Below are 27,790 nucleotides of genomic sequence, written 5' to 3' on the forward strand. Positions count from 1 at the left end.
GTTTGGCCTACGCAATTGTTCTCGAGAATGCAGCTTACGTAAATAAGCAACGACTCGACCCTGACGCAGACAGCCTCTTGTTCGGTGACCATGCGTTTCGGTCCAGCATGGTTCATAGACCAACGACCGTGACGCTCACTTAAAGCTTACCTGCACGTATTCCTCGATAGAACTGCGTGTTCTTTTTGTAAAATGCAAATTCTCGTACGGGGGGGAGAGGCCATGATGTGTGAACAAGATTGTGAAGAGCTCTGCAGAGTGAGCATTTTGAGGAAACTCTCTTATAGGAAAAAATATATCCCACTCAATATCTTTTTTCTTGTTAATTGTAAATTATCAATGTAGAATAACAACTTCGCTATTTCGGACTCACCAAAATTATAATAAGCAATGGTAAATAAAGCGGGTGATGTGAGTCAGCGCGGAAATTAAGGCGCAATGAAACTAAATTTTTTTTAATGCCACATGTCAAAATTTTAATCCAATTAAACGTATCATTACACAGTTAAAACGTAAAGTGGCAACCGTAATTGTTTTGTATATGAAAAGATAACACCGTACGCGTTTCGACTTAATATGAAGTCATTATCAATCGATATAAATATAATCAACTACATGGAGACGACTTGACTTAAATTAATCATATATTTTAGATATATTGTTAGGAACGAAGCGCGAAACAATAAACAATACTGATTGCAAATCATACTGCAAATCATAGTGCAAAACCCTCTAATTATAAATTTATGGATCAGATGCGTTTGTGACAGGATACAATTCTACTATAAATAGAAAAATCAATGGATCAGTATTTTTAATTTGTAATTTATTTACATGTCTAATTTATGAGACATGTCTAATTTATCTGTTTGCCCTTAAATCTTTTTTAAAATTTTTATTTATATATAATTTTTATATTGCCATTAATTGTAGAATGTTTTTGCTGTCGTAATTTTTTTTAGAAACTTATCGCGTAATTATATACTATCAAACGTGACGATATTATAGTGCGTATAGATTGCCAACAGCTGCGTTCGAATACCGCAATCATTGCGCATTGGTCGAATAATTTACAATTGAATATGCCGATCTCTATCTCATTCATGAATGCACGTCAGATTTTTAATTTTTTATCGCCTTAGGCACGGGCGTCTCCCGCACTCCTTCGTCGATTCTCAGACTTTCGTTTCGATCGTATCAGTTTTGCAAAAGGGTCTGTATTCACCCGTCTTCGTTAAAAAATCCAATATTACCTTTTTAATGCTATCCAGACATAAAGAAGCACTCAGAAAGGAATATATATCATTATATTGTAGAACTAAAAAAATGTAAATTTAAAATAATCTCAATTATTATCACCTGTGATGCAGTTTACTGTTTAGACATTATTTTATTAAAACCAATATATCTAATTTTTTTTAGAGAAGTGCAATTTTTACTTTAAAACGGGCAAAGCTGGATAAACTTTTCGATTTTTATGTAAAAGTGATTAACTTCTTTGAATAATTAATTCCTTATTAGTTTGTCATTTAATTCCACGTTATTAGGTAAGTCTTGTAATAATAATAGTATCATTGAAGTTGCCAAAAAGCATTTTCGTCAAACAAAGTGAAGATGCAAGTGAGAGAATGACATCAGGCGAATGCATTGTGCATTGGGGGCTAGTAGACGTTTGTGTATGTGGGGGGGGGGGGATATCTCGTGCGGGAATTGTCGTAAATGTCTTCATCCGTAAGATATGAGAAACCGTGGGCGTCCACCAGCGTACGGATCTTCACGTGGACGTTGCTTTCGGATATGTTAACTTCGTAGAAAGAGTGGGTGGGGGCGGGATAGAGAGAAACAATAGGGCATCCTGTACCGGAGATACGTGAAGGCAAAATTCGACGAAACGGTCGAGTTTCCTTGTAAAAGTTTCTGAACGCGCGAGGCAAGCCACTCCTCTCGGACATTCACATTCGGATGTATCTCCGTAAAAGGAACAGAGCTGAGGATGAAGTTTAAAAGTTTTGATGAGCTATAGATTAAGTCGGCGGACGAAGAGAAAGATATACGTTCGACTTGTTGAACGACGGGTTCAACGACGCGGCAGAATCCCCGAGGATTGCGTAAAATTGCGTTTACACGTGGATGGATTTGTGTGACGTTTTCCACATCTCGTCTAAAACCTGGACTGGTTGGCATTTGACACGCGGTATTTCAACGTGACGTACGTCGATGTCGAATGACGTGACGTTATTCCATTTGAATCAATTCTTCCAGGTTTGACATTTCGGCATTGCGTTATCTGGCTAAGTTGAACGTGATTGCGTGTCGCTCACAAATCGCGTAAATTTCCTCGCTTACGATTCACCACGTCGGACAATCGGCTTTTCTCCGCGAGAGACACAGGCGCACACGGCTGCTTAGTTGGCCGGGGCCGTCTCGCTCGCCGCCTCTCCGTCGTATTCCCGAAGCGGTGAAATTCCAACGCGAGGGGTTTAGGTGGAGCTTAGAGCTCCACGTTGCGTGTTGGCGTTTGCACGTGGGTTGGGCACCACGTTGAGCCCTCAGCACAATGATATATCCTGGGCCGCGTATACGGGAATAGGTCGAGACCCCGGTGTGTCAGAGGTGAAGCCGCACCCTGCATTGTGTCCTGCCCACGTGACCGTCGTGCAAGACGTCATTCGTGTCAGCGTGAATCTGCTCCGGCGGAGCCGAAATCTCAGTCCCAAAGCCGAAAAGAAAGGGTGTCGCGCGTATAATTGCGACTTTATAATTATAATTACGATATACGTCTAACAATAATTCTTCCGATTAAGCTTTTACCAACGCACGCTGCTATCTCGTTCTGAAATGCAATTTTGATTAAGTTACACCGTTATAATATATTGGTAGAAACGGGTCACGGGAAGTTCGAAAGGTGGCGTATACCTATCAATCAGTGACAAGATGCTAACTCAACCGAATCGTAAATAAATAGATCATCCGGTTTAACGGACTTACCAGCTCAATTATCGCGGATTATTGATTATAATTCGATCACCGTGTCAGAAGCGAGCTACACCCTCTGCATTGTATCGCCTACGCAATTTCTCGTACTTGGCCTGAATAAATATATCGTATTCAAGTATCGCTGTTCTTAAAGGTCGCGACTTATGTTACCATTTTCCGTACTATCTGTTATTGCGTGGCTGTAAAGACGTATCGTTAGTTACAAAGCAAAGTCAATCGCGGTCGATTTTTCAAATCGTTTCAGTTAGCTACAAAATATTAAATTGGTCAGTAATTATTATTTTGAGTATTAAAAGTATTAACAGCAGTACTTTTAATACTTAAAATAAGTATTAAATACTAGCCAATATTATAAGGGAATCATCTCACGTTACGGCATGTAAGAGGCTAAAATTTTTGTTTTGTTTTATAATATCGATCCCATTGAACAGGGAGTCAAGATGGATTCTTTTACTTTTTATTGTTTTCTCACAAGCTGCATGCGTCGATAGTTTTATTTAAGGCGAAATAAACGATTGCGAACGGGTAATGCAACTTCTATGAACGTTTTGTTTTGCAAAACGATCAGGAAATCAATCTTTTTAATGCTTTATGAGTGAAACCATGAACGTCACATTAATCAACTTGCATGTTATTTCTGTTTCAGGTAAGCAAAATGTTTTGCGTGGAGATATGAGAGACACGCTGAGCGCGGAGAGAATCGCTCGAACGCTCGCTCTTCGCGTGGAAATCGTGCCCAAGGTGCATACATATACTCGCCACGATCCGATCGCAGCGACGCAAGTTCGGTGATGTACGTCGATAGCCGTATTTCTGTCTCGAATTACTGCATTTGCCGGCCGCGTACCCCGAGGAATTCTCACACTTTGGTGCGCCTCGCGATCGCGAGGAAATCTAAAATGAAACCCCGTCCGCTGAAAGTGCAACGCCTAAAGACACGTAGGTTGAGAGAGAGAGAGATTTATAGGAGCGTTGACCTTTCGCGTTTTAACGTGACTGTGCCGCGTTTTTCTTTTTCCCTCGACGAATACGTACCCCTCGCATGTTCGCGCGCGAAAAACCATACCCGGCAAAATATTCCACGGCGATTAAATCCGATGATCTATATGGATTAATAATTCAGTCGTGGCTTTCAAGAATACTGCGCGGATTAGAGGAGGACAGGGAGCGTATAATTACGGATGAGCGTGCCGGTGACCTGTGGGCAAATAAAACTCGGAAAAAGACGCGGAATCCAGGCGCATTAAGCATTACGATCGGTAGCGCACGATAATCACCTAATTGCGAGAGGCGGGATTCATGGCTAAAGGGTCGAGATCAATGATAAATTGCGCGAGGCGGCCGCAATTCAATTCCGCGTCCCTGTTATACAGTTGTTTCCATAACATTTGACACGTTCGGTCGCAACGCTAATTACCACATCTGCGACGTGAGCCAATTACGTCGAGCGATACGAGCCACGCCAACGTATCATTAATATCGCGTTTCATAGTGCATTCCGTCGTTCATCGGTCTCGTTATAAGCCGCAGGACCGAGAGATCGACGGCAGGCGAGTCGCGGCACGTTCATCCCGGATCGTCAGAATTTATTGAAGCGCTAACCTTTCGTGTTTTCATCATTCGGTTCCTCTATCTCGTCCGCTCGCTCTCTTTCTCTCTCTCTCTCTCTCTCTCGCCGTCTTCCCTTCTCGGCGAGTTCGATTCCCGTCACGAGGCACGATGTTACTCTTTGTTTTCTTTTTTTTTTATTTTAAGTTTTCCCTCTCATTCATCCTTTTTATTCCACATCAGGGACTCCTCCAAGACAGCAATTACTTCTAATAACTCGCGGATCATTGTCTCGGTTCGTAGAATCCGCGACGATGGATTCGCGAGAGAGTTACGCAAGGAATTCTTAAATTTCGCGAATTAAAAATAGAACTAGCTATTTAAAACATTCTTATTTTTGCATTTGTACGTAGCACTTGGGAGAATTCTGTTGTATAGTTTCTGGTTTTTTGAACGTTGAAGAAGGCAGACATCTTATTTTTTTTCAATTCTCACTTTTAATTGCTCGTGATAACAAAATCGAGGAAACGGAGACGACAGTGTCATCTCCCAGGTTCACGATAAAGATGTAAATCTTTGTGTAAGCGAGGGGAGAAATATGAAAGCAACAGCGGCCGCTATTAATTCATGCATGCATTGTTACGTGTCAAGGCATGCGGTATCCGTCGGCAGATCATCGTGACGAGATAAGCGAGCGAAAATGTTCCTCCTCTCGATCGGTAGCTTCCTATCGCAAAGTCACAGAGGACAAAGGTAGCAGAAAACGCGAGTAGACCGCAGTTGCGACGAGTCTTTCTTCTATTCGTCTGTATAGAAAGAAACTTCATTTTTTTTTTTCAGAAAAAAAAACCAGCAAAGTATAAAAAATTTTGTACCTCCTGGAGAAATTTAGGAAAAAAAGCCGACGAGTTTTATATTTTGCTGAAATCATCCGTCGCTGTGTGTGAAGTGAAAATAATTCAATGCATTCCAGCCGTTAACTCTACCTCGTCGATAATGTTATAAAAAATAGTTTTCGTTGGCTGGTTTCTTTTTTGTCTGTTCAACGAACGCCTCAGTAATAAACGCGTCTCTCTTCCTGCGATCTCTGATGCTCGCGTCCGCGGTCCTGGCAACAAATTCCACGTCGTCCGGGCCTTGGAACGCGGTTAACGCGGCTCGGTGCACCGATACAATGGACGAATCGGCAAATCTCTCGTTACGGACGGGAGTCGCGCATGCGAAGGCCGGCGATTTGTCGCGTAATGCGCGATATCAACGATCTCGAGGTCGCGATCACCATGACCGTCGCGTCAGACACGCGGTAACACATGTCTGGCCTACCAGTGAGAATTTAATTGCTTGGGCTTTTTACATTTGCTTAACGCCGTCTAATGGCGAGTCTCCACGGATTTTCTTGCTCGCGTCGTGAAAGAATCCGCATTATGTAATCGCTCCTCTGTTTTTTCTTCTGCCTCTTACGTTGACTAACGATTTCTTTCCGAGTATAATCTTGAAGATGTTTAAATTTGTGTATTTTACATTAGATCTATCGCTGATTTGTGGACTGTTAAACATGCCGTACGTGTATTTGTACGGAGTGCCGTCACATTCCGATTGATATCGAAACGTGACTCTGCCGCATGGTATTAGATATACCTGGTATCTGATGGAGCGTCCTTGCTGTATCTGTAATGAAACGACTTGCGTCATTGTGGTAATTAAAAATAATATTGATGATAGTATCGGCGTTGAAATTTGCCGATTAATCGAACATTCGCTTCGTAGAACGGACATTTGATCGTTTTGATCTCATTGGATGAAAAATTTGCGACGGGAAGTTTTCTCCTATGTAGCTCACGTGAGGCTTAGATTGGAACGATATTATTTTATAAATGTTTTATATTATAAACAGATTGATCAAATACTATATTTATCTCTTACACGAATAGTAATCATTAATTAATTCCATATGATTTGAATAATCTACTAGTTGTGTCGTTTCCTTCGATTTAGCCCGTAATTACGAGTTTACCAATTTCTTCTCCCATATTCTATCAGTGAAAAAGATGAAGAGACTCCTCTCCGCGTGGACGGCGGGACGGGTAAAAGTGAGAGGTCGCGCTGGAATTCGAAAACTTATTGGTTAGTCTCTCGCGCTTAAGCTTTTATTTGTCCGACCCTTGTAATAGAAAACAAGCGCCGAGACGACGGTTCTCTGATTTTCCTCGGCGCCGTTACCTGGATCACGCACGGCCGAAGGCGCAGAAGTTCATTAGCGAAGTATAATCTGGCCTCTTCCCGAGACATTCCTCGGCTCCGCCGACCTTTGGACCTCTCTTTCCGCTCCTCGGGGTCAGGGAGAATTTCGAGACCCCGAGCTCTCCAGGTAACATTTGTACTAACCGGGTGTATCCGAAATCTTACGAAAGAAACCAGTCTTTCCACTTTACTACGCGTGATTTATTTTACGGACCGGTGCCCGTGTGATTTCGACACAGTAAATCGATTTGGTCGCTTCTGCAGTTATCTACACGCCCACGCGTTACAGGGGCACTCGGTTTGTAAGCCTTTTTTCTGCGTCCTACGGATAGAATTTGATTAGTCGACCTCGATTAATCAAATATGAGTCTCGAACGTGCGACAAGACATATCGACGCAAAGGCTATGTAAACCGTAATGTGATAGCGATCTTTTGAAAGTAACTTGACTTTCGCGCGTTGATGAAAATCTTGTTTCTATTTCAAAACTTAAATATTCGGATATCAAAGAAACGGTCATTCGTCATTGTTTTATTTCACAGAATTAACTTTTTTTTTTTAACTACTAAAGAGACAGAAAAAAGAATTTATACTTCATACAATTATATGAATTTTTGTAAAGGGTCTATTGTACAAAATATACACACAAGTTACTATAGTAGTAATAACTGAAACGTTATAGTTTGCAATGCAGATGCAAAATAAATCGTAAAACGCCTCATCGCACGCAAAATACACGCAGGCATAAATCCAACCTTGGAAAGGTTGGTTCAACTACAGTTTTGATTTTCGTGATACGTTTTACAACTTGATTTTGCATCCGCGTTGCGAACCATGTTTTGCGGTTAGCGACTTATGCAGGGTAGTCTTAACGTACGGCATTGCCGTTATCAAGCGTTTTTAGAACGTAATCGCGAGATCTCGTCGTTTGAATTTCGCGCAGTTCAGCTAGCCGTCGGGAAGCCTAACGACCTCGGTGATACGATAAGTCGCTAATTTACGTTGGCGGACGACGATATGGCCTGTCGTGGGTGGCCCGTCGTTCTACGACGACACCGCGCACCGTATCTGCATCCCCCTCGGATCGAGAAGCGAATAGATGCGCGACATGCTCGCGATTAATTAGCTAGGCTACGAAACTGTAATCGGTGGGATCGGTCACGCTTTTCGGGATGTGGCCACGACCCAGGAGATTCTCTTAAAGCGAGGACGATGTATCTTTGAAGAAAAGAAAAATGTGGGATATTTTACTCTATTTTCTTCTCTTTAGATTTAATTCTCTCGGACGTAAACAAACGCCTATGAAAATTGGTGTCCGATCGATTTCTGTCCACGAAAGTATTCAGAGCATCCTCTGCTCCTTATCTTTTCCTTAAAAAAATCTTCGTAGTGAAAGAGATTTGCATAGGTAAGGCGACCGAGATCAATTTCTCTACGAAAAACGATGAGCTTCTTGGAAAAGACATTATTTTTGCACAAAAAATGCTTATCTTTTGCGATACTCGATTTCTCTTACTTGCCCCTTATTGAAAATCATTTATTTTTATGTGTCCAATTAATGTTAAGAGTTTGAAATTTCTATATTTTTTTAAAGTTTATACCTAAAAAATCGTAGTTCTTTTTTGTATGCATTTATATTATACAAAATTACAATTTTATAAGTAAAATATCTTTTTTATCCAATTTGTGATTAATTTTCAGTAATTAAATTATACTAAATTTTAATTTTTCTTTTAAATAAAGTAGACATTTGTATGAACTTTTAAATGAAAAAGTGATTGAGGTCCATTTTTACAGTTAAAGTGTTATTTTTTATATTATACCATAAAGGTTAAGAAGTTGTGGTATCGTTTCATAAACTGAATCATGTACTACAGAATGTAAAAAAAACCAAGGCATATGAAATCCTGCTTAGTTTCTTCTTTGAAAGGGTAATTTTTTTCACACTGCACTATTAGATAATCAATGAAACATTAATTACGGGAGATTTAAAAATCGCGAGAGGGAACCGTAAATCGAAAACTAAAGGGGGAGGGGGAAAACCGGTATTCAACTGCCGTTACGTATTTTGTCTATCGCCACGGCGCATTGTGGCTTCGTTAAGAGCCCCTTTAAGGCGATATCCCCAACCAGCCTCCTTCATCGTAGGACGTTTATAAAAATCACGGGACGTGAAAGACACACATTGTACCGTTCGGCTTTATTTATTCTCGCGCGCGTAGATAAAAGCTCCTCCTCGCAGCGCAGGGGCGCTGAGCTGGCACCGTTCGCGATCGCGCTCGGCGAGGCCGCGTCAATTGTGATCGCGTACGCTGACGAAGCGAAATGCACTTGTACACGACGACGACGTTGACGACGACGGCGCGGCGCGGCGCGGCGTGACGCGAAATACGCGGCGATCCGCGCGAGGCGGCCGCGTCGCGAGTGTATGACCGTCGGGAGTTATCCAGGGTCACATAACCGTTTTCTGATGACACTCGGTGAGTAATACATCACTCGAAATGATGCGCGCTGACGAGCGCACACGAGCGGGCAGTCTCGCCTCGCCGGCGCTCTCTATATAAGGATCATCCACTCGCGCGTATCATTAACTTTGCGGAGGTCGCAGGTCCTTCGGCGACGTTCACCGGCGCGCGGCGCGCGGCCGTTCGAACGCGCGGCGTTTTCCCGTGTCAACTAGGAATTTATATGCGCAATATATCCAGCCTGTAATCAGCGGTCGCGCGGATGCGAATTCATAACGAGGAACAGCGCGCGCGAGAGGGGGGGAAAAAAAAGATAGATCGAGGAACAAATTCTCGCATACGTGAAAAGGCTCTTCAATCACGGCAATTGTTTACACATTTTTCTCGCGCGGCAGAGATTTCTCCCGTTCTCTCGAGTAATCAGAAATTACGTATGCGCAAACATATCCTGCCTGAAAATTAGCAGTTAGATGGATAACAATTTCTTCTCTCGGCAAGGAACAATTTTTCTACGCGCTCCAAGGCCTCGCCTCGCGTTGTTTAGTAGCATCTCGCGTTCCGCGCGAAAGAGAAAGCGGGAGTTAGAGAGACAGGAGAGAGAGAGAGAGAGAGAGACGGAGGGAAGGACACACCGCGGATAGAATCTGGTACGTGGGTCGGGCATCAGAGGCCACAGACTCGGACCGCGACGAGTCACCTGCGGTGTGACCGATGCGAGCCGTCAGCGAACGCGCTCGCTATCATCTCACCGAGTCCCTGGCCTTCTTCGTCATCGTGCCTAATGCTAACTGCTCGCTCGGTAGCGTACAGTCCTCCGCAAAAGTCTCTCGAACTCTTGGGCCGTGTCTCGGTCGCGGTAAAAACACCGCGGGTACCGAAGGACGTCGATTGTACGGAGGATATACGTTAACGGTATACCGACGAACAATGCGCTTAAAGACGCATTGATTTATTCCGCGCAGCCACATCTCTCGGTTTTGCGAGTTTGCCGACCTGCTGCGTTTTTTTTTTCTTCTTTCCGTCGTGGAACTCTCGGAGCGAAGTGATTTAGACTCTTCATACGGATGCGTCCGAGCGTCCGTGTATTCTGCAAGGTTTTTTTTTTCAGCGATGTTATACACGGGCGAAAGAAATCGCCCGTGCTAATTGCCGCTGGTGGTACGGCTGCAGTAGTCAGCCTCGCTGCAGCCATCCGCCGGCAACCTGTTGAGCCTCATTGTCCGAGGATGTTCCGTTCCTCCAGTCACCTGCGCCACGTGGCAATTAGCGGCACGTATATAGCCGGCCGAGGGAGGAAAAATCAAACTGATGATGCCGCGAGAGCACGTTAATTAACGGTCATAATCGCCCGCGATAGGCACGCGGATTATCGCCGCTAGACCGATTCGCATAGCTGACTTTGATTCCGCAACTATCCCCCTCGATGCGCAAATCGATTGCATTTAATCGTTTATCCTCTAACCTCATTACGGAACTCCACTCCTCCGTGGTATTTTCCTTCTGCGTTTGTCAAAACACCTCTCAGCGCGGAATAATGAGAATTTAATAGCCTTGTTACTTGCTATCCATTTATTTGTCAATAACATTCTACGTTAGTTGTTACGTGTGCGCGTACTCGCGCTCACCTCCTCCGCCATATGGCGAGATGCTATCTCTCCGCGCGAGCGAAAATGGAAAGCGCGATAGGGAACTCGTTTATCGATGCCATGGTAAGTTATGCGCGAGGCGCGACCTTTGATCGAGTAAAGTACCCGCTTCCAGTCCGTCGCTTCTTTTCTTGTTCCTCTATCGTCACGCTCTGACCTTCTTGGTGACTTCGCAGGTGAGATAATCTTTAACGCTAATCGCTCATCGCGCGCGAGCTTGCCTCGCGTTGTGCCCGGTCTGCCTTTCAGAAACGTACGTTTAATTCAGTCTTCAGCGCGCGCATCATCGGCTTTAATCGGTTCTAATTTATACCAATGAGAAAAGTATACGTATATTTCTGTCTTGCGATATCGCTATAAGACAATCCATTCTGCATACCTGCATTTTTGCACGATGCTTCCTCGAGCAATTCGAAGATACGCTCTTGCATTTTATTTTGCACAACGTAGCGAGATTGGAAGCGGGACGCGCAAAAGTTAACAGCGGCGCGAGTTGTCGCAACCGAGATGACTCGTGTGGTCAGCACTCGACCTTTGGTCGGCTTACGTACCCGACTTCTTCCTTCCTTCGTTCATCCTTCCTTCGTCCGCGCGTGCTTCCTTCTCACTCGCCTTCCTCCCACATCTTTCACGACCGACCCGACGACGACTCGCTCGCTCGCTCGCTCGCTCGCTCGCGCGAGAGAGTCGTTCGCGCTAATCGCACCTCACGCACAAGGCGACGAGGTCACGGCGCTGTTTGTTTGTCATCCGCCCGCAACCTGCTTCGCTCTCTTGTTAAACGAACGTGTGTCCGGGAAGAAAAAAATACGGAGAGCCGCGGAGAGAGAAACGGTGCCAGGACGTACGACTCGATGCAATGGAAGACTCCCACCGGCGTGTTCGACATGTAAATTCGATTTATCGCGTGAGCATTCTCCTCGTTGCGAGAGGAAAAACTAAACGATCTTCTTTGCATATAAGGATATTTTTATTTTTTTATACTCCACACGCAATAAAAAGACAGGTTTGCTGGCGAATTCCATTCGCGTTATTTTTTTTTTAGAGAGAGAGAGAGAAAGAGAAAATCTAACAAAAGCTAACAAAAGATCTCGAGAAAATCACTCTACTTAGTTGGTCATCTTGAAAGCATCTCGTCGATCTTCGTTCGCGAATCTTTATCTTCATTATGATGAGATACAATACAGACCGAAATAACGCGAGTTACGTTCAATTCTTGTGAATAAAGTTGTAACAAAAGAAGATGAAGAAAAAGTACGAAGTTAGAAGTTTAGGAAAAAGTAAAATATTATTCAAGATCTACAAAGAACATTTCCTCTGAAACAAATGAGTAATGCGGTCGAACGCGTACATACGTACGTTTTAGGAGACGCAAGGCTTTATAGAGAGAACGCCGATCGAGAGGCGGCGGACGAGCGAAACGTGGAACAAAGTTCACGACAACGGGGACGACGATGGCGACGGCGAAGCTTAAGAGGTGTCCGAGAGGACTCGGTGGAATGACCCCGCGGATCGTATTGTAAGCGCGTACGTGTCCCTCGCGGAGGGTAACATATGCGTGATGGCCTGCGAAAGCTACGTCACGCAGGAACGCACCTCGAACTCCCTCCTCTCCATCTCTCTCTCTCTCTCTCTCTCTCTCTCTCTCTCTCTCTCTTTCTCTTCTTTCTTTTCTATCCCTCTTTGCCCCTTTCTCGGTGTGTGCTCTCCTCTCGAGCCCCCCTCTGTCTTTCTTGCTCCTTCTTCTGGGGGTACGGAGGTCACCGCTCGCCCGTTGCCACCGGCGGAACAGGCGGCGAACCGCAGGAAGAATATCTTCTTCTCGTATCCCGAGCCCCTGGGTCCACATCGGACGCTTCGACTTCGGAGGAAACGCGAGAGCCAGATAGAACGAATCGCGGGGAACCATCGGCGATTTGGTCCTCTCTTTGTATCCCTGATGTTTTACGAACGGCTCGGGAAAGTTTTTTTGCCAACGAAAAATTTAATGATGTTAATTATAATTTGCCGTCTTATAAATTGACGTCTACTTTCTTCTAAAATCATCGAGTATATGTTTATGAAAAAATATATAGTCCATGCATTGTCGATTCAGTCCAGGTTGACAGTTAATGTAAAAATAGCGAATAGTTTTTAAGAAAACATCACTCCATGCATATAAAATTAAATGCCAGCGTATACTCGTCTATCCTCCCGATACAGTCTTTCACGGCCGAACGTGGTGTCGCGCAACCTGACCTGCTTGCAGGTGCGCGACCCTGATGGACGTACAGTGTCACTATCGCTGCGAGTGTCGCTTGTCGACCATAAAAGACCGTTCTGCGCGCATCAAGGGGAGACGAGAAGAGAGAAACGTATATATATATATACATATATATATATATATGTATACAGGCGGATCGTAAAAACAGGAGATAAAAGGTGCAATGTAATACATGCGCTGACATGACTCTCCGTTGAAATCGCGTTGAAAATTTTCCGGTTGTGAAATCAGCGTTTGCACGCGCCGGCAAATAGAAATGACGTGTAAACGCCGATTCTTCGAGAAGGAATTGCACTTTTCGTGGTTTTAATACGGGATACGGGATACAATTTAGGGAAGTCAGACTTTTCGCACTTCCACCACATAACCACGGTTGTGGAGGGGATGAGGAACCGAATGCAAAAACAAGGGGCAAAACAAATTATATTAGAGAATCGGCGAGTGTGCACGGTGATTCTTTGATACGATTGGCTCTTGCTCTTAGTTCTTCACCCCCTTTACGACCGCGGCTATGTGGCGGAAGTCCGAAAGCTGTAACTCTCTGCGGGAAGTTATTCCGCAGAAACCTTAACATCCATTGCATCTTTTCGAGTAGATTTCCCTTGCGAGCAGAAATAGAAAAGGAAAAATTGCAGGAAGGCGTGGGATGACGAGTGAACGGCTGAGAGGAACAGACCTATAAATCACATCGCTGTAGCTCACGTACGCGTAGTGAAAACGCATCGGTTAGAGAGAGGATGAAGAAGAGGAGCCTGAAAACCTAACCTCGGCATTGTAGATCCTCCCCCTCTCTTTCTCTCTGTCGTTGCACGCAGCGAATACCGGCCGACAAATACAACGGGAGCTAATTAGTTGCAGGAATGCGTCGACGCGCGGGCATCGCGTTCCTTCGCAAAGTCGAACACACGGTGACTCCCAATAAGACCCGCAATCGTATCGACGTCACGCGACCTTCGGGACCGCGCCATGGCGTGTCCAGCTATCGCTGGGCTCTCGGCCATTGCTGGTGCCAGTGTTGCTGCTTACATTGCTGGATTATAAATCGCTGCGTCCTCCCGCTTTCCTCCTCCTCCTCCCCCCGCGAGCCACGTCGGCTAATAAACGTTTGCGCCTCACGTGAACGCCATTGTGTTTCGCGAGAGGCCTCCCACCTGAAACAGCTGTTTCGACCATTCTACGCACGACCAAGGTTACGCGTCGGAGGGACAAAGACGTGATTTCACTAGAAGCCGCGCATTATCGATCGGCAAGTTCAACGAGAGGAAAAGTTCACACCGATACTATCTCTTACGATTCTTATGTATCACACCTCGTCTCTCCCCTGTGCTTAACCCACGTATGAATATTGCCAAACGGACTTGATGGACGCCTCTGGAATTTCACGCGCATCACGTCCGATTACGAATGATTTACGTCCCCGTTCCCGGTCAAGTGCATGTGTCACACCGCAAGATCCAATTTCGCGTTGAATCCGCTCCGCGCGAGGGGTGCCATCGCCCGCCTTGGTATCCGCGCGGGCATCGCCTCACGTAAGGGCCCGCCAACGAGATCGCGGCGCGTACTCGGCGGCGTGTATACCCGCGTAGGTGTTCGCACGCGTGCACACACGCGTATAGTAGTCGCGTGCATAGACGGAGGTGGAGGAGCGTGTGCGGGACGCGGTCGCTACTACATTATGCATTAGTCATGATTACAAAGTAAGTGGCGAGCTCGTAGCGCGTCTGCCGTAATGACGGCGTATTTGCGGTGCTTATGATTTTCCACTTGAAATGGGCATAACCCGCTTTAATGGCCAGCGCGCAAGGCGGCCCTCCTGGTCGCGCATAACTTACGGCGGGTTTACAGGAGGCCCGCGCGAGGAGATCCAGCAACGGCCGCGGCTGCTTGCTGACGGCGCTGATCGTGTTAACGCCGCGCGACAGTAATCTCTTCCTGCCTCTTCTCCTCGGTCTCTTGCGCTCTCTCGGCCGCGCGCGCTGTCGCCGCGCCGCGCCGGTCCGGCCTTTAAAGGTCGTCACGGACGGCAGGTATTATCCTTGCGTCGTGGTACGTATCTCTTACGCGAACAATCAATTGCGAACGATCCCAAAACGAAATTGGGCTAACTCGATAATTCATTACTATTTTCGTTGGACGTGATATAATTTTTTATTATCTTGATATTTAGGGAGGGAAGTTTGCTCCAAGACTTTTTGACTAATAGTCATCCTTTGGAACGACTACGGCTTAAGTTATCTTGTCGCGTGATCGGTTCAGTAAATCATAACGTTTTTCAGGGAATTTAGAAAAGTTTCGGTAAAGAGGCGAAATAATAGTCAATAATGATCGAATTAACGGTGCATCGCTGTAGTAGCTCTAGTCTCTCTTCGAGCCATCATTCACGACCTTTAAAGGCCGTTGAAGTCAATTATAATTATCGTTATCTACTACGAGCAATAAACTAGACGACAATAAATCGTTGCGGTAAACTAGGGATAATTAATGACGACGGTAACGGATAATATGTCACGTATGTTACGATCTTATTGCATGCTTTTCAGAAGAACTATCTAATCATTTCCGTTGAAATAATTTTACATTGCATTTCGTTATCGTCATAAATTTTCATGAAATTAGGTAAATTATAAATCTATTTGAGAGAAGTGTTTGCCGCGCTGATGTTACTATATTATTTAGCGTCAATCATGAGATTATAAAATTGTAACTATTCAGACTTAGATAATCAAGCGTGTCCGAGCAAAACCGCGCAAAATCTGATCGCTCGTGATTGCTTATGGCGCTGACAACTTGCGGTACATTTGTCTTCAACAATTTCGAACGTAACGCCATTGCAACAACATGCAGGCGGCGTATATAATACTTGCATCCAAGTTACCTCGCGTTGTCAGCAATATGACAGCATTGTGCGATCCTATAGTATGAATTATTACGACAACCATAGCGGCAACAGCAAGAATTTTGACCGCAAACGATTTAAACCACAATATAAGTCACCGGCAAATTGTCGGCAAGTTGCTACTTGAATTATTATATACGTTTGCTATACTTGCCATATCGCAAAGGTATCAATTTGTCAACAAACGCAGAGTCAGTTGCTATAATTTTTTGATTGCAACACGTGTTACGGTTGCCAGCGACGTTACCGGCAACACGCTGTGCCGTATCTGAATAGGTTACGACATATGTTTTCACCGAATGCACGATACACTTTTTTTTTTATTAGCAGCAGAAGTGAAAAATTAGCGGTTCAAGCGAGATGGGATCGCTCGGCGGTTCTATTGAAATCGCTTGACTCGGCGGGAGACTGCCGGGACCCCGGAGATGATTCGCGAGTGCCGTGGAAAAATAGAATCCATCCTTCCATTCAACAGCTCGCCACGCGAGGCCGCGGCGTAGAGAAAAGTCGGGCGTATGAAAGAAAAAGGTGGACAAAAAGGAAACGACGAGGTTTCTCGACGCGGTAGCCCCGTAATGACGGGCTGCGCGCCGCCGCGACGCGTAGAACCGGGTTCGATCGTTCATTAAAGCCCCGGGCCGACCCCGGATGCGGACGTACGTGTCCGTACGACGACGTGCGTACGTAAACCTCACGCTTATGCACACGCGCGCACGCCCGTTCGCTTCGCCCCGGCAAAGTGAGCGTAACTACTCGACCAGCCTTGCCGAGGCCGGGTGCGAGCGGAAGAAACGACGCGTATGCGCCCGCATCCGGCTTTCAACGGGCCGATCGGAAAGGCTCGTGAGAGACTCGATCTATCGCTGTTGTGATAATAAAAGGAAAAGAGCCCAAAGGGGAAAGTTGCGTCGAATACTCTGTCGTGAGTGGCGAACGCAGTACCGTAGTCTTTAATTTGAGATATTCGGGTTAAAATAAAACTGCCCGGATAGCCAAACTTGCCAAAGCGAATAATGTCCAAACCTCGCTTGAAAGTTTGTAAGCAAAATGGCGCTAAATTGGACGCAAACTCTCTGTTATAAAAGGTGTCGACAAATCGTTGGCAGAAATATAACAAAATGTGCTTCACAAACCTTGCCAGCAGCAAATAGTCACCAAATCGAGTAAGACTTGATGATATACTTGTCGTCAAATTGTCAAAAAGCGAGCAAGGTCTGCGTAACTGAATTTTACGTCAAAAAGCATTTTGGCGTCAACTGAATTGCACAGAGTTTGCTCGCTCTTTGACCATAAATTGCTGTCAAATTATGATGCAAACTTTAGCAGCAAAACACAAGCTGATCGAGGACACAGATGCTATAGTATTTGGTATCAAGTTTTGAGCTAATTTGTTGCCAATTTGACGCACATTTAATGACAAATTGTCTACTGGGTACTCGTGCATATAGGTCTGTAAGAGTAGCAGGGTGATCAATCAGCAACTTTGTCAGCAGTTTCAAAGATATTTAATGCTGTACGATCTCTCATTTTCAATCTTCATTACCAGAATTCGGTGAAACCCTGAAGATTCTTCTTTTTATAAAATTTTTTCTTAAGCAGTTTTGCATTTGATTTAAAAGTTGGAATTATTTTTGCATTATAGAATACAATAGAATATATTCAATAAGTTGTGACATATATTTTTTTTTTGTCGTTATTATCAATTTTTTCTCTACTTCAAATAATTCACATCTGAATTCGGTTCTTATTAGGATATTAAGAATCAATTTAATAATAATTGAACAAGTCTAACACATTCGAGTCGGTCGAATTTGCAGGCAATTTTTATCGATACGCCGGAAACACAGTAGAACAATTTTACGTTAGGTCTTGTCGGTGCAGTTCATCGCCAACCAGTTTTTCCGTTCTCATTTCGACGCCTCCGTATCGAACACGCTGATTCACACGTGTTCGCACGGTGTGAGAACTCGCGCTGATGAATCTTTAGGTCACTCCGTCGAACAATGCGTCGCGCGGAAGCGCCGCGTTGTCGTTTTTCCGCGCGTATCGGAAATGGATGCTGCAGAATCGATCCCCCGTATATATCGCGCGGCACGTGTTACGCAACTTTCCCGCTCCGCGATCTAATCTCGCCCGCGGGATCGTGGAAAAATTCCCAGCTCCCAGGTGAAATTTCTGAAAGCGGGGGGGAATAATTAACAGCGACTCAACCAGCGTAAAGGCCCCGCCGGCTGTATTCCCGTCGCGGCAGCGGCAGGACTTCGTACGCGACCTCGAAGGTCAATTCGTTTTAGTCTCGGTCGCGCCGGATAATTTATGACTATGCGCCGCGCACCGCGATTATATATACTATGAGTTTCTGGTGTCCCATCTCCCGATGTCTTCCGATGGCTTTCTTTCTCTCGCGGAAACCTGTCTCGTCCGAGGAACGAAATAGTTAACCGTGCAGGCAGCAGCTTCGCGAAAACCGGTAAATTACACGCGTGTCCCGAGATACGCGACGTATCGGATGAAATCGCGGACGAGAGGGGTCGAGCTACCGTCTTTGTCGCCGTCGCTTTCTTTCTCACGCGTGGTTTTTCCACGTTATACTTTCTATTTTCCGCTAATTGTGCGTCACGGCAGACAGGGGAAAAGGAAAGTTGTTATTTCGTCTGACATTTTTACCAGATTTACGAAATTTATCTTAAACCGCGTTTGGTCTATCATTGATGCGTCAAAGGGTCTCGCGGGTCTCGGCATTTTTGTTGCACTGGTAAACGTTCGAAGGGCTTTACGGAGCGAGCGTTGTCGCGGGAGATACGTGCGCTGCACGTTAGTTCGTTTTAACACGTCGTTACGATATTTCACACTCGGACCTCGCGTAGTTCTCAGTATTCACCGTAGGTACTTCGCTGCTGCTAACCTCCCTTCGTTCGCATGCAACGAAATCTCCTGGCGAATCTTTCAGGGTGTAATATTTATTGCAAACTACCGAGCTGTGAAATTTTTTAACGTTAAATACAGTATATTTAAAAGTACAATCTTTTTTCAGAGGCATTAGGCACCTTTTTTTTTAAAAAATATCATTGAGAGGAAATTCCAGAGGGAAACGGAAATTAAAATGTAAATTGTTCTTTGTTTCAAAAACCTGTTAAACTTACGCATCATGTCGATAACTGATAGGAAGCAATACAGATAGGAGAGAATGCTAGATAAGTGAAAAAATATGAAGTAGAATATATAAGTACCTAATAGTTTTGGCCAAGACTATATCGTTACCGATTTCCGAAAAAAAAAAAATGAAAGAAACATTAATTTGTGCTACAAAACATTTTTTAAAATGCTTTTTACCTTCTGAACTTGCATTTGAGAATTAGTTAATGTATAATACATCGTTAGCTTTGTTATGTGTCTTATCATATATTTATATTTTTTTCTAACAAAATATTATGCGAGAATAGGCGCTGTTCTCTCAGCTTGTAATGATACTAACTAATTCTACAAGTGCAGCTGCATATCATTTTTGCACGACTACGTAAACGTCGTCAAGCTAAAGTTAGATAGCAAAACGCAGGCGATCTTTAAACAATGACTCCCTGCCTTGAAAGTGTCGTTACGACGTTTGTCGTACGTGCCGTTGAAATGCTACCGCCAACGTAAAACTCATCTCCAAAAAAAAAAAAAAAACGTGAAAAAATACGAGGAAAAAATCACGTTACGTGGGACGCCAATAATTGTGGAATCGCTTGTTAGGAAATAAATGTTGGAAAAATGCTTCGGATATATACACGACTCGTTATTCCTAATACAGAAATTTATATTCGAAAAATTTGAAATTCGTATTTCCCGTTCGCTTTCAACGGACGCGTTATGGTTTCAACAACTTTATTAAGTGGCAGCTGTAATTTTTATCGACATATATTTTATATTCCCTTCGTTTTATACTGTATAATTAATAGGACATATAGGACTATAAAATTCTAGCAGTCTACAAATCATCGATCCGGCAGCATGGAAATTCATTTAAAACTGATTAAGCCGTACTCCGAAAACCTCTTGTCGAAACCTCGTGCCGTAACGTACCGTTGTACCGTTGTTCTCGTTAGTTAGGCTAATTCGTCAGGAACGAAACGGCTCGTATACAATGTTCGTTGCCCGGCATACCTTCCAATTTTACAACTATTTGGACGTCGTTTACGGCGAGGCGCGTCGAAGGCGCGTCTTTGAACGCTTCGCCTCTCGGAGGGGCGATGGTTTTCCTACTAGCAAACAGCGCCTAATGGAATTTTTATGGGCGGCTGTAAATATTTTAACTCGAAATAATGAAGACATTTGGCAGTGAGTGTCATAGAAGTGGCTTTTACGATCGCTACCCTCGGCCTGTATTCCGCCGCGGCCTGTAGCCGCTTCCACAACCGGATTGTAGAGAGGATATAGCCCGATAGCAGCCTTCGACGAAGCCCCGCGTGCTTGTGTGTCGAAGGTGCTAACTCCGCGCATTAAAAAAATGATCGCGCGCCGTCGGTGTTTGCGTATTTCCGATGCCGTCGGTTTTACTGCGGGGGTGAGGGGGGACACCTGTGTGGGAACGATTAGCACTTGTTCTCCGTTATTGTGGATACTTCAGTAATACGCAAGCAGAAGTCTGATCGACGAAGCGCCGCGGTCGGAGTTGCGATCGCGCGCGAGGAAAAGTTTCGTCGTACGAAATATATCGCGAGGCCTATAATGAAAACGCAGATCGAAGATCTCGTATCTCTTTTTCCCCGATGAACCGTGTTGCTAACACCATTGCCCGGCGTCGTCGCCGCCGCCGCATTAATCGCGGCCGATCGTATCGGCCGGTAAATTCGGCGATGCGGACGAGTTACTGCCTCCATAAAATTCCAGGCGTTTAACGATGACAGAAATTTATTGGATACGTTAGCCGCGTAGTGGACAGTGACCCCCACGAGTCGTCGTTCTCCGCGTCTTTACGCTGCTTTTCGGTCGCTCCTCGCGCCGGCAGATACAGGCGTCTCCGCGATCAAGGCAGAAGATAATGGCGCCAGGACGGGGGCTATTTATTGAACGTAAATCTCCCGTGCCAGTGGCTAGCGCCGCCACCGGGAGGTGTAATCGCGTCCTATACGATTATCCCTTTCTTTCTCTTAGCGTGTATTTCATTCTAAATTCCCGGTGTCGAAAGACGCTTCGTTTACACGGCGTCGACGTTAGGAAAGCTTTACGACGCGAAGCACGAGGACCGCCGGCCGCGTCGTTACGAAACTCGAGCCATCGTCCCCGTCGCGCGGGGACGAAATGCGGTTGAAATACGGCGAATTTGTCTTCTCGTCAAGGATCTGAATTTGGAGTTGAATGTGCTCTGGCAGGGCCATCGCTTTAAAGTCTCTTAATGGTTTTTTTTTTAATCTGTATTTTGCACGGGAAACATTTATGTTAAAATTGGTCTTCGTGAAAACTCTTTTGTTAAATTTGATCATATTTACATGTTAATTTAACATAACGTAATTGTTTTTTGAATATTGTGCTAAATTTATATTCGGCATCTCTTAGTGGTAAAATAACACGATTTATAGGTAAATGAACAAATAACAAAATGATATAAATTTCAAACATAATTTAAAATTAATGGATAAAACGTGTTAATATATTATAAATGTTGCAATTAATGAACAAACTTTTCCACATTCAAAATTTTCAAATTGTGTCAGTTATATTTTTTGTAATAATTTTTTACGTAATATTTATGTTTCTCTCTAACATATTTGCCTGTGTTGAATTAACACAAAAAAATGGACTGTTACATGGAGAAAATTCTATATCAAAAAGTACTGTGCACAAAGTAGCTACGAACCATAAGAAGAAATTTCAGAGGATTACATTATAAGTAGTGTCAATATACTGTGGCAATTTAATAGAAAACAATTTTTATAATTCCTCCCTTGATCCGCGCTTATTATTTACCATAGTAATTTTTACTATAAAATTCTCTCCGCGTAGAGCATTATACGATATCATGTTTAATACGGATTTTTCAACATGTGGCTTATTCCTTTTCGCGTATAACTGTAAAAAGATCGAACGGGACGGGGCGAAGATCCAAAAACTTGCTCTTAATGCTCTTTATAAGCGGACCGAAATCCGATATGTCACCTCCTCGTGTTTCGTTTCCAGGTGAGGTGTCGGGCGAGAACGTGTCCGCGGGCACGGGACCACGTGGTAGCGACCGTGGAGAGGCGGCGGATTTAGGTACGCACACGGAAAACAACGACGGGGCCACCCTGGCAGCGAACACAGCGGTCGACGCCAGGGGGGGAAGCCCTCAGGGCGCCCACCTGTCCGGTGCGGCAACCCCCAGACCTCCGCGGGGTAGAAGGCGACAGAACCAAAATGGCCTCGACACCACCCAAGTAAGTGGAACCTCCTCACAATTACAACAGTAATTAATGCATCTAATATCCTCGCATTTGCTCCTTCTGTCCGCTTTTAAGAAAGTCCGCGGCGAAATTAAATTTCGTGACACGGTACACGAAACGTCTACGCGTGTAGGCAAACACGACGTTCGCCTTACTGTATTGACGTAGCGTGACTGAACGTCGTCCGGAATTTTTATTTATTCTTTTCCCGAGGGGGGGTTTTTTTCTCTTTTTCTTTCATCGAGAAGGACGTTAGTTGCCGCGAGGACGCGAGATTTGTCGTACAAATTTTTCGAGAGAGACCCGCTTGGCTTCTTCCGTGAAGTGGAGTGTTTGAGCATTCGCGTACCACTTCGGGACACGTGCGCTAGTCGCTCGGGAGATATCCTCGACGAGAGAGAGAATTCATCGCTCCTGTAGCTCGAGCGGTAGCTCGTATACACGTGTACACGGAGAGTCCCGTTTAAAGCTAACCACGCAGCAACTATGTCAACCCACCGTCGAAAGCCGCAGTGTCATCCCGCCGTTGACATCCGTCGACCCGCAGGACGCTTCTGTAAACGACTTGACCAAAAAAAAAAAGAAAAGAAAAAAAAGAGAGGTCTGATGGCTGTTTAGCAATGCTTGGAGCTGCGATGGTAAAAAATTGATCATCATCGGTAAAAAGAATAGCCGGTCCATGACGCGTAAGAACCTCGTAGGCTGTACGAATAGAAAGGTCTCCGAAGAATGGTAGCAACTCGAGAAATTAATCCCCCCGTGAGTCAAGCTTTATTTTGGCTTATTAACTTTCGGCAGTGATAATCCACTGGAATCGAATTGAGAGAATCGGTGGTTTGAGAATAGAAGAAAATTAGTCCTCGGTTAGAATTATAAAAAAATGATGATATACGACGGTGACGAAGCATTTTACGGAACAAAAACTCTGTTATTTTGTACAATTATTTAATTATGAGATACTTTTTTTGTATAACACTGATGAGAAAAAAAAACGCAAGAACTTTGACTACAAGATAGTAAAAACTGCAACAGAACGATTGATTCAATTTCGAGTTCGGTAAAAATTTTTTATATAGAAACATATATATGTATATGTAATTATATACGAAATATATTTATATATGTTTATATTAATTTCTGTTGTAAAATTTTTGTTTGGCATGAAAAAAAAAGTCATTCTGAAGAGACAAAAACTAATTAAAGAGATAATTTTCACACTGTTTCTTTTACGAAAAGTTAAATATAAAGAAATATGTAATCATACATGAGTATTTTTTTCTTATTTTTCATATTTAACTTTTTGTAAAAGAAAACAGTGCAAAAGTTATCTTTTTAATTGGTTTTTGTCTTTTTAACGTGACTACTATTATTGTCTAAACAAAATTTTACAAAAAAGGAGCTAATATAAACATATGTGGACATATGTCGTATATAATTATATACATTTATATATATTTTTTATATGAAATTTTTTTCACCAGGAGACTTTTGCTCGCGTAGCTGTCACACCTTCGCGTATTTTCTCTATCGAGAGACCTGGTCGCGCGTATCGAGCTTCGAGCGAGACCCATTCGAAATGTAAGTATATATATATGTAGTATATATATATATACGGGAGATCGTGCCCGCGCCGTGTGCCTGAAGCGGTCCCTTGTCAGGAAGAGGTCTGGAGGCGAGAAAGAGATTTACCGTGGCCTCTGCTGCGGTCTCCTGGCTGCGCTCTCGGGAACCCTATTCTACGCCAATCGACTCTCGTTCTTCTTGGTGTCACGGCGCGCACTCTCGCCGCGCCGAACGAAGAAGAGTCAACTCTTACGCCACGCGTTGCCTTTATTACCATATCTCAGATGCAATCTGTTCCCGGGAATTAATGCACTCGGGATATATTTCCTGCCGCCACGGATCTCGCCCGGAGACGAGACGTATCGTGCACACCAGCGGCCGATAAACGTCCCTCACAGGCTCGAAGGCGTGGTCCATTATTGATATCTGTCCCGCGGAGGTTGGAATGATTTTTTTGCCTATACGAATGAAGCTCGTTTACTAATGCTAAATAATCGCGTAGGCAATAAATCGAGCGTATATGAATACGTGATGTAACAAGTATAATTTCCTCACCATAGAATAAAAATCCGTAGTAATAAATTACCGACAATTATTTGTCTTATTTCATTTCAGTTTAGTGTTGCGTTATTTTATTGTTTTTATAATTGAAGAGAATTACAAAAGCCAACTAAGTCTTAAAAAAATTTCAGGAAACGAGAAACTGCTGTTCTTCAAATTGTTTATTGTATAAATATAATAATTTTTGTCTGAATATATAAGTATAAAAATAAAGTTTGAAGTTTTAATTAATATTTTAAGAAGGGATTTATAAAACAATGCAACCTCTTGTGGAAATTTTATATTTACTATTTATATTTCCTGTTTTCTGTTCGATTCTCGCTGAAACGGAATTGTTTATCATATGCTGCTACTGATAAAGAATAATTTGACGTTATAGATTTAAAAAATGGACTTTCTTTAGTTTTTGTAGGAAACTCTTTATTATTTACAATTAATGTTTGCTGCATGTGTAACTCATGATATTAGAAAGTAATCTATGCTATTTTATATGATAGATCATGAATTATTACTTATACTAAATATAACTTTTAAACAGTAAAATATTTTTGTAATTGTAAGTGGAAAAGAATGTCGAGAGGTTCTTTTTGTTTTTAAGATGCATTGTTTCTCTGTTGCGACCTTCAACGTTTAAACGTGAAACACAGCAGTAGTAAAGATAGTAAAATTATTGTTACCGTGGATAAGATAAAATGAGTAATCTACAGATGTACCGATGGCGACTTTACGCGAGGACACTTAGCAGTTTAAAACAGTTTTATTAATCTTGCTTATTCAAGTATATGTGCGAACAAAACAATTGTTTTGGAATTAAGAAACTAGTTTAAATAACAAATTAAAAATGGTTTTTATGATAAAATATATAATACAATGTTTGTGTGAGAATATCTTAAATAATATTTTAAAATTATGATAATAAATTATATTGACTTTTTTTTATGCGAATGTTCATAATAGAAAGAAAAACTTGCACACACACACACACACACACACACACACACACACTCACACACACATACACATGAAAGTACTATATTATTAATTTGTCTTTAAAATAAATTAGTGCTAAACGTATTTCTATTTCACACCTGTCGCTTCCGTTTGCTAATTAATATTTCCGTTTATACCTATTCTCTTTATTGCCGGTTAATTGCTTCGCATTCTTCTCCTTGTTATTGCGTCCGGTTGCGCGCGGTGAGCTCTCGTTTAAAGAGGGGCAATTCACGTTACAGGTTAAAACGGAACGACTCACGCCTGACAACAACTCGACGTCGTCGAGGAGCGTGACGCCTTCTTCGTCGAGTCACCCGGGAACGCCGCCAAATGCTACGCCCTTGGGGGGACCTGAGGGTCCACCGCCACCCCATCACCTCAAGCACATGGAGCAGATGATGGGGCGAAACTATAGTGATTTCATGAGGAGTCTCGCCGCCAAGTACAACAACACCAACCCCAACGAGTACGTTCACCCTTAATTTTGTCGATTATTTTTTATCACTCTCAGAGTTACAATCCTGCCGTAAATAGGGATAGATTATCCCTGTTGAGACGACGAAAAAATACATATTATTATTTTTGATTTTATTTTTAAATAAATGTATTGACATGCCACTTAAAAATTGACATGCAGATATTGCCTACTACCGTATTATTGATCGTGCGATTATAAAATTTTGCTTTATGTGATTAAGGAAAGAGGATTTTGCAAACGTCTTTGAATATTTTCGTTGGCACGTGACATGCAAATATATTGACTTTCGTCGATTGACGAACACCGCGAGACGTTGTAAAAGAATTAAGACTTTGAAGGCTGCAAATAGATGATTCGTGTGATTAAGATTCGTAAGACGCAGAGAGTACTCGACGGACTTAACGTACTCTCACATGAAACCGGTTGTCGCGTCGTACGTTGACTTTTAATTCCGTACCCTCTCGTTGGAAACAGATCAGACGACTTAATTGCTCACTTAAGCGCTGAATACAGACTCTAGCAATAAGATTCTCTTCTGATATTTGATAAAAGATAAGAAAAATATTCTTAGGTTTGAAAGGTTTAAAATGTAAACATGCGTGTCCTTTTTTAAATGACAGAATACTGTGAGATCAAGAACGATTGACCTCATTTCAGTTACTTTAGCTCGCCAAGGAACGGTTACCCTCCAGGACTGGATCCGAGGTTTCCGGCCTTCAAGGCCGCAGCGACGCCGTTCGTTGGTCTAATGGCGCCGTTAGGGGCTCCGCAACCATCGACTGTCCCGACGACTTCACCGCTCTCCAACAAAGATCCGAAGGAACAGAAGCAGGACAGCCTCTTCGGTAACACCGTGTTTCCGCCTATGATCGATATGTCGTCCACCCAGGCTCTTTTGCACATGGTGCGAACTGCCAACGCGGCCCAAAGCGCCGCGGAATTGGAAACATATCTCAAAGGCAAGTATCGTACATTGTATTTCTGAATGGATAAGAAATGATCGATGCCAACGATCGATGTCGCTGTAGTGGCTAAAAGAAAATCATTATCTTTCACTTGCGAATTATAGTGTTTGTATTTTTATGAGACTTCTATTCATTATTAACTATTTAATATTTTGAAGCAATCGACATTGCATTCTTGTATTTTTATCCTACTTTAAAGTAAATTCTGGATTGATCGAAGTAGATGAAAAGTACTCCTTCTTTTTGTGCTTTTCTTGTGCGTTATTGTTGTTAATCGATTTTGAAAGATTAGGCAACGTTTTATATTGTTTCGAAACGTAGGCGCGAACAAGAGAGACGCGGGGGTGACGAGTCCCTTGGACCTTTCGAGTCCCGGTGGGTTTGCACCTCGCAAACGGCAAAGGCCGGAAACAAGGAGATCCGAGAGCGTGTCCCCCAAGCCGAAACCCACCGCGAGACCGACCACACCTCCGCCGGTCAGGTGTCCGACACTCTACGGCCACATACCTTGCGGCGACGGGCAAGCTGTGAATCGCTGGACCATCGAGGACGTCGTCAATTACGTTTCGTCGATCGACATCTGCGCCGAGTACGCACAGGTGAGTCAAGGGGATTTCTTCTTACGCCGCGAGCTCTGCGGTCTTCCACGAGGAAAAATCGCGGCCCATGCACTTACGTCACTGTCGTACTCTCTTGTGCACTCGATCAAGCGCGTCAGGTGAATTTTAATGCCTTTGTTAAGATTGCCCAACGATTTTCTATCGTCATTGAAAG

General features: G+C 43.6%; 1 protein-coding gene across 4 annotated transcripts in view; it reads left to right on the plus strand.

Annotated features, from left to right (window-relative positions):
* Nucleotides 1–27,790, plus strand: part of LOC105839513 (putative uncharacterized protein DDB_G0288537) — a 104,550-nt gene that overhangs the window by 31,163 nt on the left and 45,597 nt on the right. The window contains exons 1-5 of one of the 4 annotated variants that reach the window (XM_036293446.1): nt 3,799–9,265; nt 22,215–22,450; nt 25,813–26,039; nt 26,709–27,010; nt 27,338–27,615. In XM_036293446.1, the coding sequence (XP_036149339.1) occupies nt 9,214–9,265; nt 22,215–22,450; nt 25,813–26,039; nt 26,709–27,010; nt 27,338–27,615 (1,095 nt within the window). In that variant the 5' untranslated portion in view covers nt 3,799–9,213. Of the gene's footprint in view, nt 1–3,798; nt 9,266–21,680; nt 22,451–25,812; nt 26,040–26,708; nt 27,011–27,337; nt 27,616–27,790 lie in introns of those variants that run through there. The other 3 variants (XM_012685882.2, XM_028191346.2, XM_012685879.3) reach the window with 3 other exon arrangements.

Source organism: Monomorium pharaonis, chromosome 11 (assembly GCF_013373865.1).
Source record: "Monomorium pharaonis isolate MP-MQ-018 chromosome 11, ASM1337386v2, whole genome shotgun sequence".
NCBI lineage: Eukaryota > Metazoa > Arthropoda > Insecta > Hymenoptera > Formicidae > Monomorium > Monomorium pharaonis.